This window comes from Ictalurus punctatus, chromosome 1 (assembly GCF_001660625.3).
Source record: "Ictalurus punctatus breed USDA103 chromosome 1, Coco_2.0, whole genome shotgun sequence".
Taxonomy (NCBI): Eukaryota; Metazoa; Chordata; class Actinopteri; order Siluriformes; family Ictaluridae; genus Ictalurus; species Ictalurus punctatus.
Window position 1 is genome coordinate 27,906,569 of NC_030416.2, and position 17,111 is coordinate 27,923,679.

The 17,111-nt window shown below is 37.4% G+C and overlaps 1 protein-coding gene and 1 long non-coding RNA gene across 2 annotated transcripts; one reads left to right on the forward strand and one right to left on the reverse strand.

Moving 5' to 3' along the window:
* Nucleotides 1–149: 149 nt before the first annotated feature.
* Nucleotides 150–3,934, reverse strand: LOC108277227 (uncharacterized). The gene is made up of 4 exons (XR_001815087.3): nt 3,836–3,934; nt 2,748–2,850; nt 2,427–2,623; nt 150–453 (listed from the first exon to the last, which is right to left on the reverse strand). It is a non-coding gene; the product is annotated as an uncharacterized LOC108277227 (long non-coding RNA).
* Nucleotides 3,935–3,943: 9 nt separating this feature from the next.
* Nucleotides 3,944–6,645, forward strand: LOC108277165 (tubulin beta chain). Its single transcript, XM_017489682.3, has 4 exons — nt 3,944–4,501; nt 4,871–4,979; nt 5,091–5,201; nt 5,459–6,645. Exons 1-4 carry the CDS (start codon nt 4,445–4,447, stop codon nt 6,514–6,516), a joined length of 1,335 nt encoding a protein of 444 aa, XP_017345171.1. The 5' UTR covers nt 3,944–4,444; the 3' UTR covers nt 6,517–6,645.
* Nucleotides 6,646–17,111: the final 10,466 nt, after the last annotated feature.

The following is a 17,111-nucleotide window of genomic DNA, read 5'->3' on the forward strand; positions in this document are numbered from 1 at the left end:
CCTGGATTTGGCCCAGACATTATTAAATTTACCACATTAATGTTTTCATAATTAATTAATTCATTCATTCATTCAAAATGTCTGAATTCAAATAAAGTGACAACAATAAAGCAGTTTAATGATATTTAATATTTATTTTTAAAATAACTGTATAAAAATATTTCACAGCCCATCAAATTAAAAAAAATTACATTAAACATTAACTTAACAACGCAGAGACAATGACAAATGAACAAAACAAAAACATGAATTTAACATGTACCACAGATTATCAGTTAGAATGTAATGTAAACGAGCAGAATTCATATCAATGTATATCAAGGGCAAGCTACTGTTTGTCGCGCCTCTTCCGTCCTCCTCCATGGTCTGTAGCCAGATGCAGCCGCCTTTTCATCACTGTCTCAATTTCAGCACTTGGTGCCCTTGATGTTAACGGGTTCTTTCGGACAGCATCTAACGAACATAAGTAGAAAAATCAAAAGGCATTAAATTCTGACAGAAATTACAGGATACACTGGCTACTAGGGCTGCAACTAACGATTATTTTCATAATCGATTAGTTGGCCGATTAAAACCAACCCCCCCCCCGATTAACCGGACGGGCCTGGGCAAACTTTCAGTACCATTTTTTTCGTTTGTAAAAAATTAAATCAACAAACTGAGTGTTACAAATATAAACTTCAGACTAAAACTTAACAACTGTTTATCTAATTATATAAGACTGGAAAGAACCCATTACACACAGACACACATCAGAATATACATTATTCATTTAGGACTGTAGTTTAATTCACGTCACACCCCTCTTCATCTCCCTCCACTGGCTTCCTGTAGCCTCCCGCATCAAATTCAAGGCCTTGATGTTCACCTACAAGAGCTTGTCTGGAACAGCACCCTCCTACCTCAACTCTCTCCTGAAGGCCTACCTTCCCTCACGCAATCTGCAATCAATCAACGACCGACGCCTGGTAGTGCCTACTCAGCGTGGCTCAAGGTCCCTTTCAAGAACATTCAAACTAACTGTTCCTCAGTGGTGGAATGAACTTCCAAAAATCTCTCACCATCTACAAAAAACAGCTAAAGGCCCACCTCTTTCGTGAACACCTAACCAACCCATAAAATAAATAAATAAATAACAAAAAAAAAATATGGCACTTACACCTCTACTCTGCGCACTTTGCTTCTTCTGGAACACAATTAATGAATCTTGGGCGGTAGCACTACTTGTGTTGTTCTCTGCTTGATATATTGCTTTGCTTGTATTTTCTCATTCATAAGTCACTTTGGATAAAAGTGTCTGCTAAATGAATAAATGTAATTCAGTGCCATAAATAAATTTATATTTATAATATAATAACATATATATATATATATATATATATATATATATATATATAACATCTAAAGTATATATTGTATATACATTATATATATTATATACATTAAATATAATGAAAAGTGTCATTTCTTCAGTGTTGTCACATTAAAAGATATATTCAAATATTTATAAAAATGTGAGGGGTGTACTCACTTTTGTGAGATACTGTATGTGCTCACTTCCTTACTGTGGTTTAAAAACACCTACTGAGATGTGAGATATTAAGTGCTGTTTCTCTTACCCAATTTACAAATATTTTTTCAGATAAAACATGAAGCAATAAATTGATATTGCAAGATTAATAAAACAAGAAGGAATAAAGTAAAAGTATTCATTATTATAAAAAAAAAAAATTATTCATTTGCATTGTTATTCCCTTGGGTCACACTAATTTTGACAATATGAATTTTCAAAATCTTTTGAAACAATCCTAACATTGATTGACAGCTTCTATTGCCCAGTGTCATAGTGCCACAAAGACGTCTGGGATTTTCCAACTTGTGCACAAGCCACTATCCAATACATTCTCAATATCAACAATAATACAACTGGGAATTTTTATGTGTCCTCTGTATTTGCGTTCTTGAGCAATGGACTTGAACTTCAGCAGTGTGTGATGACATTGAAGGGGTCCACAAGAACATAAAGGTTACATTCACACTGAAATCCTTATTGCTCAATTCTGATTTTTAAAATGTGGCCAATATCAGATTTCAGCGTGAATTGATCACGGACTTAAACTGACCCGTATGCTCACCAAAAAAACAAAACAAAAAAAAACACAACACGCCACCGCAGCACGCTGTCATATGGAAGTAAACATGGAGGCCACTGAAGTCTGCATTTACTGATTTGGGCCACATTCAGCTGCTGTGTGATACAGAACAACGCATATTGAGAAACAGCTAAGCAGTCTTTGAAGACCTTAATTAGCTGGGTCATGTGTGTTTAATTAGGGTTGCAGCTAAACTCTCCAAGACTGTGGACCTTGTTGGAGACCTCTGACCTATACCCGTTATTTCATATAGATTTTAGATGACACACTTACGTTCACATGTGAAACCCTCAGGCTGCCAGATGGCATGGTTACTGGTCAGCATTTCTGTAAAGGATATTGAAGTCCCCTCTGTGGGTCAGTCAAGCTGATAGACTGGTGGAGGAGCAGGAAGACCTGTGGAATCCTGCTGTAAAGCATCATCTTCCTCAAAGTCCATCAAAGAGGAGCTCAAAAGTCGAATGCTTGGCCTTTAAAAGTATTTTTTAAATAAAGTAATTTGTGACACTTCAATGCACTTAGCAAATTATATAATGTTGAAGCCACTTTACTATGAGAAAGCAGAAAACATATTACAAAAAATGTTACACCTACATTTTGCACCTGCCATTTTTTCAGCCTGGCTCTTCTGCATTTGACTAAAGGTCAGATCGAACCTCAGCCTCTCGAACCTTTCTCCTTCCTTTCTCATAGCTGTCTGTTCAATGAAAAAAACACACAAAAAAACCCCCAAAGATAAATCAAACTTAAATTGCTATAAACATTCCTAACAATACACGGATCAGAGCAAGCCCTGAAGCAAGCCATAAGTCCAGCAGTTTTCGTATAACACCAAGACATACAAAGTGCATGTAATCATGTGTAAAGCATGATACCATTCCAATTCCTGCATCTTTTAAAACAGAAGCATCAGTATGATAGTCTTCATCAGACATGGTGATATAAAGACTCATCAGTCCTACGTGGGCTGTTGATCTCAGGAAAGGTCATTCTATGGTTGATGTACACACCAGATTGGATGCACTTGTCACAACCTGAATAACCAGTATGTGATTTAATTCCCTTTATAAAAGCTCTAACTGAAGCATCACACAGGATAGATGTGACTTTTAGGAAAAATTGCTTCCCATTTATGGCAAATACCTTGCAGATCTATGCAATGCAACAGTAGTGTTCCACACACAAATGACTCATGAACTGGTTCTTTTAATCACTAGTTGAAAACGACGTATTGAATTTACACAAACGTCAAATAACAAATACAAAATTCTACTTTCTCATGAATATGGTATAGTGCAGTGCATAATCAGCAGTTTTTTCTCATAAAGACAAGATATTTAAATTTAATGAAACCCACACATCAAGCTGTGTTTGGGGGGGGGGGGGGGTGTTAGCTATCCTGAGGTACAAATAAAATCAATAAAAAAAATTCTAAATCAATAAAAAAAAAATAAAAAATGAGTCAGCTACTACTGCATGAATGAATACACAATTTGGGCAGCATTCACATCCTCCTGCCTCTTATACGTATCATTAACATAACTAAATTAGCTAGCTAGCTGCTAGTACACCATCTGATGATATGTTCTCGTCGCCATCACACATACCATTATAAAGATATTTTTTAAAAATTAAACATCAAACAATACAGTAGACTGAAATTATCAATTTAAATTACTCACCTTCTTCAGCTGAATGAAAACGCAGACTGACCGCAGCCAGAGGATCCTAACTTATTTAACCGCCAAAATGTTTTGTTTTTTTTTTACTCCAGGCGGCTGAGCTCCTTAATTCTAGCTGTGGCCCGACTGTGACGTAACGAACTCGGCCGAAAGTAGATACACACCGCTACATAGAGTACGGGCCTACCGAAAGTTCACCAGCTTTCAGTCGACATTGGCACACATAAAAACCGCCTGTCAGCCAGAAGTGGTGTGAGCAGTCGGCAGTGCTCTAGGCCATTACCTTTTCACCCATACCGGCACTGAGCCGACAGTGGCGGGTTTCTACTGGAATCGGCCCAAATGTGCTTGATATCTGGGTAGTTGGACAAAGAAGAACCTTCACAAATATTGAAAAAATGTCAGAGCCATTTGGAGTCGAAAGAGTCGGCTCATATTCGTGAGCTGAGTTGAGTCTGATATAATTCACAAAAACGAGTCAGAATTCCCGTCACTACAGAAACAGAACGCATTTTGGTGACCAATCAAAGTCCGTGATACAACACGCTTAGGAGTGTGAGGACGAGTGTGTTTGAAGTCACGGTTTGTGTTTAGTAAACGCTTCTCAAAATGAGGGAAATCGTTCACCTGCAAGCTGGTCAGTGTGGGAATCAAATCGGTGCAAAAGTAAGTTTAAAACATGAATATTATTACAATTCTTACCGTTTAGTTTTATTAGTTGGTTAACTTGCAGGGGGAAAAAGTGGTCGTTGGAAATGTCGGTTACTTAGCAACAAGAATATTAGCAGCAGTTGTTGATGAGTTAGCTATTTAAGCTACTTTTCTCATGTTTAACTGAACGTTAACTACGACGTGGCTGATTTATTTCAGGGTTAAAGTCGAAAATAGCTTCTTTTTTGGTTTGTTTGTTTTTATTTGAAATTGCTGCCGATGCCTTGACTGCGCTGCTCGAGCTAGTTTGCTAACGTTACGAACATGCTGTAGTAACCACTGACTATAATAACGGTCTGGTTTTGTAATTTGATGTTGTTGTAGTTTTGGGAGGTGATCAGTGATGAACACGGAATCGACCCGACCGGTACCTACTACGGTGACAGCGACCTGCAGCTGGAGCGGATTAACGTGTATTACAACGAAGCCACTGGTAAACCCGGCTATTCATAGCTTCACCTTTTGTCCAAATAAGCTTACGGTTTAATTACTCACCTTAAATGCTTAACTGGCCGTAGTGAAAGTGTGTCCTGTGGTGAAACAGGTGGAAAGTATGTTCCCCGGGCTGTACTGGTGGACTTGGAGCCAGGGACCATGGACTCTGTAAGATCTGGTCCTTTTGGACAAGTGTTCAGACCAGACAACTTCGTGTTTGGTGGGTGACATTTATAATTCATTTTAGTTTTAATGATTGTTTTAGATATGTAGGTCACAACCAGTGTATACAACATATATTTCTTAAAGTGTATCTTGAAAGTTCCAAAAATGCATTCAAAGATCTGGATATTTTCTTTTGGATAGTAATGCATGTATTAAGCACACATTTTTATATAGATCACTTTAATTGTTTAAAATGGCATGTTTGTGGTGCCTTTATGTTGTAATTTAGCTGTATTGTCCTGCTTTTCACAGGTCAGAGTGGGGCTGGAAACAACTGGGCCAAAGGCCATTATACTGAAGGTGCTGAGCTGGTGGACTCGGTGCTGGATGTTGTGCGTAAGGAGGCTGAGAGCTGTGACTGCCTACAGGGCTTCCAGCTCACTCACTCCTTGGGTGGGGGCACCGGGTCGGGCATGGGCACGCTGCTCATCAGCAAGATCCGTGAGGAGTATCCCGACCGCATCATGAGCACGTTCAGTGTTGTGCCTTCTCCTAAAGTCTCAGACACTGTGGTGGAGCCCTACAACGCCACTCTGTCTGTGCACCAACTGGTGGAGAATACTGATGCGACGTACTGCCTTGACAATGAAGCACTTTATGACATCTGTTTCCGCACTTTAAAGCTCACAACTCCCACTTACGGCGATCTCAACCATCTTGTTTCTGCCACTATGAGTGGTGTGACCACCTGCCTCCGTTTTCCTGGGCAGCTCAACGCTGACCTGCGAAAACTGGCTGTCAATATGGTGCCCTTCCCTCGTCTGCACTTTTTCATACCTGGTTTTGCCCCACTCACCAGCAGGGGGAGCCAGCAGTACCGTGCGCTCACCGTGCCTGAACTAACACAACAGATGTTTGATGCAAAGAATATGATGGCGGCGTGTGATCCACGCCATGGCCGCTACCTGACTGTGGCTGCTATCTTCCGGGGCCGCATGTCTATGAAAGAGGTGGATGAGCAGATGCTCAATGTGCAAAACAAAAACAGCAGCTATTTTGTGGAATGGATCCCCAACAATGTCAAAACAGCTGTATGTGACATCCCACCAAGAGGACTTAAGATGGCTGCCACCTTCATTGGCAACAGCACAGCCATCCAGGAGCTGTTCAAGCGCATCTCGGAGCAGTTCACAGCCATGTTCAGGAGAAAGGCTTTCCTGCATTGGTACACAGGAGAAGGAATGGATGAGATGGAGTTCACTGAGGCAGAGAGCAACATGAATGACCTTGTGTCTGAGTACCAGCAGTACCAGGATGCCACAGCTGAAGAGGAGGGCGAGTTTGATGAAGAGGAAGAGGAATTGGCATAAAGATGTGTTAATCTTTCATATGTTCATATTTTCACAATTTCTATGTCTTTCTGTTCCTTGAAATCGATTTAAAGTTCAGTTAATAACTCCCTTTGTACTTTCAAACTTTCTAATAAATGTTTAACTTGGGCAGCTTGGCTCATTCTTTGCTCAATTTTTAACTAAATCATTCAGCAATTTGCAGCCCAATGTCCTTTTAGTTCTCATGTAGTTGCACAGAATTATGAATATTATATTTACATTTTTTGCCTCGAGTAAATTCTTAACCCCAGATATGATTTTTACATAAAGCAAAAATAGTCCAATAAAATTTTGTTGTGAAATTGGGTTTTAAACCAAAATGAGATCAAGGGTGGTGATTTCTTGTACTGCTTAATTAAACAAACCTGGTCACACAGTGGGGGGTGGGGGGGATCTACGTGAATACAGAAAGAAGCTTCATCAGCTATACATACTCTTTATTTCCTGTAGTTTTTATATAAATATTAAATCAGGTGCTGCCATAGTGTGTAGAGAAATTAAGTTCAATTTTTATTTATTTAGGTTGACCTTGATATTGTTAAATGAAAATGCTTACTTTATTATGAATAATGATTATCCTGACCCTGTGTAGGATAAACAATTTGGAAAATTGATGTGTAATTATTACTTGTAATGAGTCTATGTGTTAGACATAATATATAGCTATAATACAATGATAAACTTCTTTTTTTAATTAATTCAAATAATAGAAATGTTTAAACACTTTGTGGGTGGGGAGCAGACTCGGTGGAAGAACATACCACCATTAAATGTAGCCTACAAATTGTAAAAACAGGACTAAAACACAAATCGATGAATTTCTTGTCAAAAATCCTCTGTAGCTTTTCAGGGCCACATATTTTACAACAGATTGGCTATACCTAAACACACACACACTACAGTACTAACTAGTATTTAAAAATGGCATGTAACCTATAGCAGTGGTTTTCAAAGTGGGGGGCGCTAGGGGGCCTCAACAATTTGGTGTGAAAAATAAATTCTCACTCTCAGACAACCACACACACACACACACACCCACAATCAGTTCCTAATGTAAAGATGTAAGATGTAATTATTAATAAAAAAAAAAAGGGGGGTATATTCAGAAGTCTATTTTTAATGTGTTTTAAAGACATCTTGCAAATGGGGGACCTCAGTCAAATGTTAATGCCATTTGGGGGGCCTTGCCCTGGAAAAGTTTGAGAAACCCTGACCTATGGCATAATATTTCAGAATTGTTTAGGAAGTTAGTAGGCACATTAGGTGTATTTCTCCAGCAGATGGTGTTATTGTTTTAATCTTGTACTTCTACCTGAGCATTTTTATAGGGTCTAAAAATTTGAATCCGTTATTAAGAATTGATTTGATTTAATCACGTATGAAGACTAGGCAGGAAATATAAGCCAAGACACATTCTTTATTAATGTACATTTAAAGTGTGAAATATTTTAAGAACAGAAACAACAGTAATGTGTAACACATATAGAAACATTAAATCACTAGTGTCATAAATTGATCCGTGAATATATTTCAATTTCATACAGGGATTACAGAAAAGTTCTCAATTTGTAATAACGTATTCTTCAGTGAAAAGTGTTAACCTTTTTTTTGTTCGTTTGTATTGTTTATGATAGCCGCTGCTGGTAGCAAGGATGACAAAAGGTACAGGGAACGAAAGCCTCAAAAATGAACAAGCATTTTCATTTAATGTATTTGAAAACAAGAACATCACTCTAAATTGTACTAGCGTGATTTTACTTAAGAGGCCGGTTCAGCATTGTAGTAACTCTAGGGGGACCCCCAACAACATGGGGGACAAATGGGTCATTTATCCCAGACATGTAGAGATTGGGGGTCTAGCGGATCAACTGATATGGAATAAGAGTATCTGATCAAAATATGTTGGTGAAAATGTACAGTACTGTCCAAAAGTCTAGGGCACCCTTTTTTTTTAGTACAAACTTTGTTACAGATTTTTATTTTATGACTTCTACATTATTGAGTCAGTACAAAAACATTTTAGATTTCAAAACATGAAATTAAATGAAATGTTAAGGAAAAGTGTTTGTATGTCAGTAAAGAAAGCAGCATATTATGTAAGAGACACTACTGTCCCACCTGCCGTACAATACTGATAACACTCTTACACTTAAGAGGGCTGAATGGCAGACCTTGTTAAATAATATTATTATGTTTCTTCCTTATAATGTCTTATATTTTATAAATATATTCTTATATATCTGATATTACTTTTTACCTTTTCTTATACGTTGACATGGGAGAAGACGTGCAATGGGCAATGCTGGTGCGAAGGTGAGCCTGCACAATTATATGTCTGTAACTGTAAGTGACTAGTCAACTTAATCCTTCACATGGTATTCATAAGGTGTCATAAGTTTCTGCTACTCTATGGATCATGCTGAAGTTTGAACAAAATGGTTTGACTTAATATCTGCAGCAGTAGTGTACAAGTCATTTCGTCCTAATTTGTTTATTAACTTTTATTTTATTTATTTGCCAGATTCAGATGCTCCTAAACAAATCATTATAAAGTATGAGTTTGTAACTTACCAACAAAGACTGTATTATCTTTTCTAATATAATGCATTTAATATGGAAAAATATTTTCACTGAAATATTTCAGAGAATTTTTTTTACACTAGTTTACACTAAATGTCTAATATTCTGTTCTGCTGGAAATATGCCTTAACTGTTAAATTATTTTGGAACCTTTAAAAATTACTCACCTGTTTCTATACCTTTGGCTTATAGTGTATATGACTGCTCACTGTCATAAACCCATACAAGGAAATAAAAAGTAATAATTTTGACTCCAGATCAGGAGTGGGTAAAGACATACTGGTGATCTGATCTATATTATATATACATACTTTAGATAGTGCCTCTCTGAGGGCCATGTTGGAATGTTCCCAAGTCGAAGTACTGTAGAACTCCTAAGCATTAGATCACCTCAATTACTCTTGTATACTCTTTCCATGCCATCGTACTCTTTGCCTGACAATGCCATACACATTGGGGTCTAATTCTAAAATCACCAGATACCAAATGTACAACAGTTTTGTCTGGTTGCCATCACAAAATACAAATGTTTAAACCTTAAATAACGTAGTCATGGAGGGTATGTACATTTTTCACACTACATTAATGGTGGGGATCCTTATAGACTGTCGAACAGAAATGTACTCAGTGTCTCCACCGATTTATTTCACATTGGAGTACAACCATTTTTCTTTTTTACCATTATGGACGAAACACCTGTTTCTTTTAAAACATCATCTTTAAATGTTTTTCTACCTCCTAAAGAACCTTCGGACTTAAGAGAGGCTCTTTGGAGTTGTTGACGCCCTGCTCAGGGTTAAACAACAACGTCTTTACAATATCTTCATGAAGAACTTGTCAAACTAACATCTTGGAGTTTTTTATTTCTTGGAGCAAAATTCAGAGCCTCTCTCATTTCAACAGGTCCTCTTGGTGGTGAATACACAGCATTCTTCTAGGGCTCTTGAAGCAGCCGTTGTAACAGATAGTTGTGGAGTTTCTTCTGTGTTTTAACTACAACGTCTTAACCATTATTTAAGCACTGAGATGCACGACTCTCCCCTTAATTCGTTAATACAAGCACATTTGTAAGCATTCTAGTCAGCAAAAAACCCCAGAAATCACATTTCTCTGTCTCACACAGACAGACAACTGACAGGAAAGATCACACATTCATGTCAGACAGTGTTACCAGAGGTCATAAATTTACTTGACTGTCAGCCAGTGGGGACATGGGATGTCAAAGCATAGACAAAAGCTTATGTATTTAACAACAGTTCTGTGTAAGTATCCTCGTTGGCGAACCATTTTCCGAAAACGTTTATATTTTAAACAAAATGCACGATTCTTTTAAAAACCATGTTTTAAAAAAGTTTTTCTTTCTTTCTTTTTTTTTTTTTTTAACGCTTAAAGTACCTTGTTTGGAAAGTAGGCTATGTAACCCTAACCCTAACCCTAAATATTTTTAATTTTCTTCAGACATATTATCAATTCAGTCTCCACAATGAATAACACTGATTGAAGACAAAATTAGCTTTGTAACGATCCTTAACATCATCAGATATTTGAATCCTGAGATATGTAATGCTATGATTATGGGGCGGCTGTGGTTCAGGTGGTAGAGCGGGTTGTCCACTAATCGTAGAGTTGGCGGTTCGATTCCAGGCCCACGTGACTCCACATACCGAAGTGTCCTTGGGCAAGACACTGAACCCCAAGTTGCTCCCGATGGCAAGTTAGCATCTTGCATGGCAGCTCTGCTACCATTGGTGTGTGTGTGTGAATGGGTGAATGAGACACAATGTAAAGCGCTATGGATAAAAACGCTATATAAGTGCAGACCATTTACCATTTATGATTAGCAAATATCAGTGGCAGGTTACATAAATATTCACATGCTGCTTAATGTAAATGAAGTACCTCACTCATTAAAATTCAGTTGGATATGAAATAAATAAATCAAGTGAGGCAAAAGCAGCTGGAACAGATACTGAGAGATGAGAAATATATGACAATATACTGTATAAGAGTTGATCATTCACCAAAGAGAGACCTTACATCTTGCTGGTTTCCTAGATGATTCACATTGGACTTTATTGATTATGCTGGACTAATGGTTTTCAGAATCAAGGCTGCTGATAGACACCTTCTCAAAATTATACACTGATGATCTCAAGATTATACACTGATGATCTCAAGATTATACACTGATGACATTTTTTGATTAGAGCAAAATGATAAAATAAGATTATGTATATTCTATCCTCGATGAAGGAAAGTAGTGTGGTTATAGTGATGGAATATCTCCATCTGGTGGCTATAGTGTTGTCCCTGCTGCCTCCATGCTGATAGTATTTAAGGCTTATTATAACTCCATGATCATCAAATGGCGGTCCCCCGGCGAGTTTCTTGCCCCGGTGCAACCTTAAACACATTTTTATAGATAATTAAAATGATGTAAAATCTCTAAAGAAAGGACAAAGTACTGAATACTGTGTACCATCAAAACCTACTTAAATTTATACAACAGTTAGTTCCAGTCCACTAATAAACAGGCAACAATAAAGAGACAAAATTTATTTGTAGTACATTCATTCCCTCAGAGGCTATACTATTTACCCTAATAATGCATTTTCTCTTTGTTACTTCTGATTCATTTGATTATAGTTACATTTATGCATACCTATTAATAAATATACATACATACTAAATAAATAAATAAATAAATACTGGCTGCAGTGACTTTCACCAGCAATTTCTGACTGGAACCTACATTACAGCTGTTTCTATGTGTTGACTGATTTTATGAAACCTTATTTTAATGCAAATAAACCACTAGATTTGGTTTACTTGAGCAAGGAAGTGATGCTTAGATTCAGTTGTTTAATTTAACCACCATACACAGTGTCACTGACTGGAACATCTCAAATTTACTAGCTAATTAAATTTTTACTCTGCAGCTTTCCCGTCAGATTCATTGAGTATCGTATTTATACTTGAATACCATCTCATGGGAGCACATAGTGTTCCTATATTATGTTTAAAACATTCCTATTACTAATGCTATTATAAAAAAAACAAACAAACAAACAAACAAAAAAAAAATACATGACTAGCCATACTCATTTGCCACAAATTGAAATGGAAAGTAATTGGGGAACTGTAACAGAGGGATACTGAGAAGTTGGGCTAGCATTCTGGGTGGCTTCTGCTTTGCGATACAAAAGCCAAAATTCAAATTTGTGTGTTAATGAAGGAATAGCATCAGATCCAAATGTAGGGTGTCCTTGATTGTAATAGGAATTGTTAATCAATTTCAATGAATTAGAATAAAGGAAAAAAGGATTTCTGAGACAGATCAGTGTGTGGATAATGGTGTTTTGGTAGTTAAACAGGTTGATGAGATGTTGAGGACATGGGGAGTAGACAATAGTAGAGATGACAGTGCTTTTACAGGCCTAATGCGACAGAGGAAAGGAAATACAACTTCAGATGGAGCTAGTAGGGAGAAACTTTTTGAGGAACTAAGGATCAACATGTGGTTATGACTCTTTTGAGCGTGAATAAAAGAGTAAGGTTTGTAGTCCATAGAAATGACTGTTTCTTAAGCTGGTCAGGGTGTCAAGTTCAAGTGTACTGTATGGTTGACTTCTTTCTTTGTGGGATTCAAAAGAGTGAGACATTGTAATAGCTTATAGTGCACAATGGAGAGAGCTGGAAAAGTGGCAAGTTGTGAAAGATTGGTGTGAGTGAGGGAGGGAGTTGAGATGATTAGGGAAGGGTGTTGGGATGAGTGAATAGGGATATGATATGTGAATGAGGGGTTTAGTTGAAAATGGTTGGGAGACAGACGATTGAAGCAGGATGCGGTAAATTGAGGTTTTGGAATATTGAGGAAGTGCTTTAGGATGAGTGAATAGGGATGGGATGTGTGAGAAGTGAGTTGGGATGAATCAGGGAGGGATTGGTATGAATTAGAGAAAGGGATTAGGATGATTGAAGAAGGTTGGGGTATTTCAGGGAGATGGTTGGTTGAATGAGTGAGGGTATTGAGATTAGTGAAGCGGGATAGTGATGAGTGAGGGAGGAGATTGGGATGAATCGAGGGAGAAGATTTGGATAGATGAAGGAGGATAGGAGGTGTGAGGAAGTGGTTAGGATGCATACACAGAAGAGATTAGGATGGGTGAGGAGGAAATGACGGGATTAATAAGGGGAAGGTTTGGATGAATGAAGAGGGGATTGAAATGTGGAGAGAGATAGGATAAATGAGAGTGGGGATGGAATGTATATGGGAAGGGTTCAGTGAATGAGAGAGGGGATTGGGGTAAATGTGGAGAGGACTGGGATGAGTGAAACAGGAAGGGAATGTAAGAGAAGGGGATAGGGATGAATATAAGGAGGGGATTAGAATGAATGTAGGAGGGTGTTGGTTGAATGAGGGAATGGATTTGGATGAATAGGAGAAAGGTGTGGAATGAAATGGAGAAAGGCATTGTTAAGAAATAGAGTCTATGATCCTAGAGAGTAAGGATGGAGTAAGGGTTGCAATCCTAGAGGCCAAGTGTTTGTTTACCTTTTAAGAGTGATTTTTGTTGTCTAGAATAATTGAGGGGAATTCCCTTATCTTTTCAATTTATTATGGTAGTCTTGAAGCCTTGTTCCGAAAGCCTTGAAAAGCACATACATTACAGCATTACACATTCATTCATTACACACTCATCGTGAGTATTTGAGTAGCCTGAGTGCTATGGACAAGACAGTCTTACCATAGGTGACTGTCAAAAGCCAGATCTTTACGCTCAGAATCAATTGCCAGCTATGGCACCACGTTGAGCCTTCTTAGGCTCATTTTAGTTTTAAAAAGTCTGTTAAAAACTTGTCTGCCTTTTCTTTCTCCACAACTTTGTCAACAGTAATACCCTCCAATCTGTGCAATAAAAAAGAAAGCAGGTGTGCCAAATGGTCAGTGCTCTTTTCATGTCTTTTCATTACAGGTCAAATAAAACACATTTCCTTTTGATAGAAAAAAAAACAAATGATCCAATCTTTCGAAATGGTCTGTCCATTTGGTAAACACTTACAAGGTTGTCCTTAAGTATTGTCTTTAGTAATTCTCCATAGTAATGGATCTGTTGTTTTATCATACCAGTCATCATCTATGTCCTCTTGCAAACTCAAGTGCAGCATTAGCGGTAGCATAAATGATCTTCTTGGCTTGTTGGAAATGGTGGCAAGACTGAGATGCTAATTTTAGCTCTGCAGCATTTAACTCTGATTGTGGTAGCAAAGTTGATTGAGTAGCTTTCGATGAGACTTGACTACGACTAGCCTCAGTGCACTGCTGCTGCTTACATCTCACTTGTAAATATGACGTTGTCAGGTGTGAAAGTGCTATTACCATTTAGGAGAATTCATATTTCCCAGTTTCCAAGATCACTTGGACACAACATTTCATTAGTACCATATATATGAACCATTTTAGTAATATTTCAGTAAAAGTACTGAAGTAGTGTAGATGACTATTATCTATATTTAATGTAAGAAAAACAGTCCGGCATTTCAATTTCATTTGGTTTATTGAAAGAAATATGTTAAATTTTTATAAATTCAACCATTTATGCTTCACACAATCAGGACCTGTAGGTTAGCTTTCTGGAGTGATCTGATATGGACTAAGAGACTATATGGATGCCCGTTAATATTCTCTGGCTGTAATTCTGTCATTTATAATGTCAAAATCTCTCCACTAATATTGTTACAGTAGTTTTCAATTTCACAATGTCCATTCTTCCATGAGCTGGAAGTAAATGAAATCACTCTGGCAAGTGACCTGGAAGTACAGTGCATCTGTCTACACATTCAAAACTCAACAGCGAGTCAGCTGCCTTTGCGCCTCTATCCTTTGAGTGCAGCATGCAAATAAAATGTGCACAAAGGTAAATTTGTCTTGTATTATATAATCACCATCAGCGTCATTTTCATTAGAATTATCATTAATAATATTAACATAGTTATTTATGTAAAAAAAAAAAAATCAAACATATATATTTTCATCTACAGTTTTTTTTTCTTCTGCATTTCAAAGCATGCCAAGGAAATGACAGATTCTGCATAGTGCCGGCTATATGAGTGCCAAGAATCGATTCCTTTACAAGACTCTCCTATGTACAGTACATGAGAGGGAGAAAAAGAGCAATCCAGTGTAAATACATTACCAAAATAAATTAAAACCAAGACTAAAAAATATATACATACCTAACAGTTGTTGAAGAAGTAGATATGTGAGGGAAAAAAAAATCTCTAATTATTTACATCTTGCAAGGTACGGGGATCTGTAAAGTGCACGGCAGTACACTACACAAATAACAAAATACAAGGATGTGGTTACATAATAAAGGAGGCCACAAACTTACACTAGAACACAAGATGGTACGACACACAGATGAAGGTTATTTCGATATTATGGTGATAAATGTTTTCCCATTATTAGGAATAAATTTTGAATATTGGAGTTTCAGTGGTGTATATGCTGCATTGGCTGTATATCTAAACATTGTTAAAGAGTTTGCGTTACCTGGAGAATAATCCGATGAAGGCTAGAAAACCATTTCTTGCCAAGAAAGCAAGCAAGTTTGAGAGTTTTTCTAACAGCGCTGTCCTTGTAAAATACATTCAGAATTGGACACAAATTCTCACACAAAGTCAAGCCACACAGTTGGAGAGAAAAATCAGTGCCAATGCAGTTGATGCTTTGGTTGATTTCTAAAGTGCAGCGTTCGGAAACATGAAGATCCAGTTGCACTGGAGTGGTTGATCTAATCACATGGAGGTCCGCTATAGTTACATACGTTGGGAGCAGTATTCAAAAAACATTTCATACTAATTCAAGATTAATGACTTGCACTTGTTTATAGCCAATGAGCAGAAATTAGTCTTGCTGCACTTCTATCACTGTTGGCTCCGTTAACAGTTGTGTGCTAAATAAAAGAGAATGCTGTCTGCAATCTCCAACATGTTCTCCTCATATGTCATCCCAAGTAATTAAAACGACCTAAAGATATTAGAAAACGTTGTAGAAGATTGTTGGTGAAGATCAGCAACTTTGAGTTCGCCTCAATTTCTTAATATTTGTCATAAAATAATCTCTTGGAAAATTATGGTATTATTTGGTATCTATAAAAACCAATTTACAATTCAAACCGTAATAGTAACAACACATTCACCATAGTGCCTTTTTTTTTTTTGTCAGATAGTGTTACTGTATATGGATGCTTGCTAGTAGCACGCAGCACAATAGTTCCCAGAGCAAAATGTTCTGCTACCTGAAGAATCTTATGCAGCAATCTTCATCTTGATGGAGCTGCTAAGCTTATTTTTAATGTGCTATACAGTGCATGTCAATTGCTGTACTGTATGCAATTCAATTAATTACTAATTTCACTGCATATCTCACACACAAACACACACATACGTATACATATATTTGGGTAAAGCAACTGATTTTTTGTTTCTGCAGTCTTATTCCAAAAGAGAAACATATTAATGTGAGGTTGTCGGTTCTAGGGTTAAGTATTGCTAATAAACCAGGACGTCCCTAATAAATAAAAGTACAAAAGCTAATTTTGTTGAAATTTTTAACCAATGCAAACTTGGACAAACATTTGAACATCACCTGACATCATGCAGGGTTTAATACAGACACACTTATTATGCTTACTTGATCAATTAAGCCACAGTATAACCTGCAATGCACAAAAAGTTGATATGTTCAGTTATGACATGGCTTTAGACACATCCGATTCCACCCTAATGCAAACCAGCGGAGCCAGTACGGGCTCGCTTTCCAATATGCCTTTAACCACAGACATGAAGGAGAAAGAGGCAGAACGACAGGACACAATAGACAGATCACACGAGGTGTTTCTGTTAGGCCAGCTAACACTAAACAGTTTAGGAAGTCTTTTAGTATTTTTTTTTCCTTTTTAGTTTTTGAACTTTGGAAGCGCTGCGGA

Coding starts and splice junctions, on each gene's coding strand:
- LOC108277165 (XM_017489682.3), top strand. CDS start 4,445: ATGAGGGAAATCGTTCACCTGCAAGCTGGTCAGTGTGGGAATCAAATC. Junction 4,502..4,870: donor GGAATCAAATCGGTGCAAAA/GTAAGTTTAAAA, acceptor ATGTTGTTGTAG/TTTTGGGAGGTGATCAGTGA. Junction 5,202..5,458: donor ACCAGACAACTTCGTGTTTG/GTGGGTGACATT, acceptor TGCTTTTCACAG/GTCAGAGTGGGGCTGGAAAC.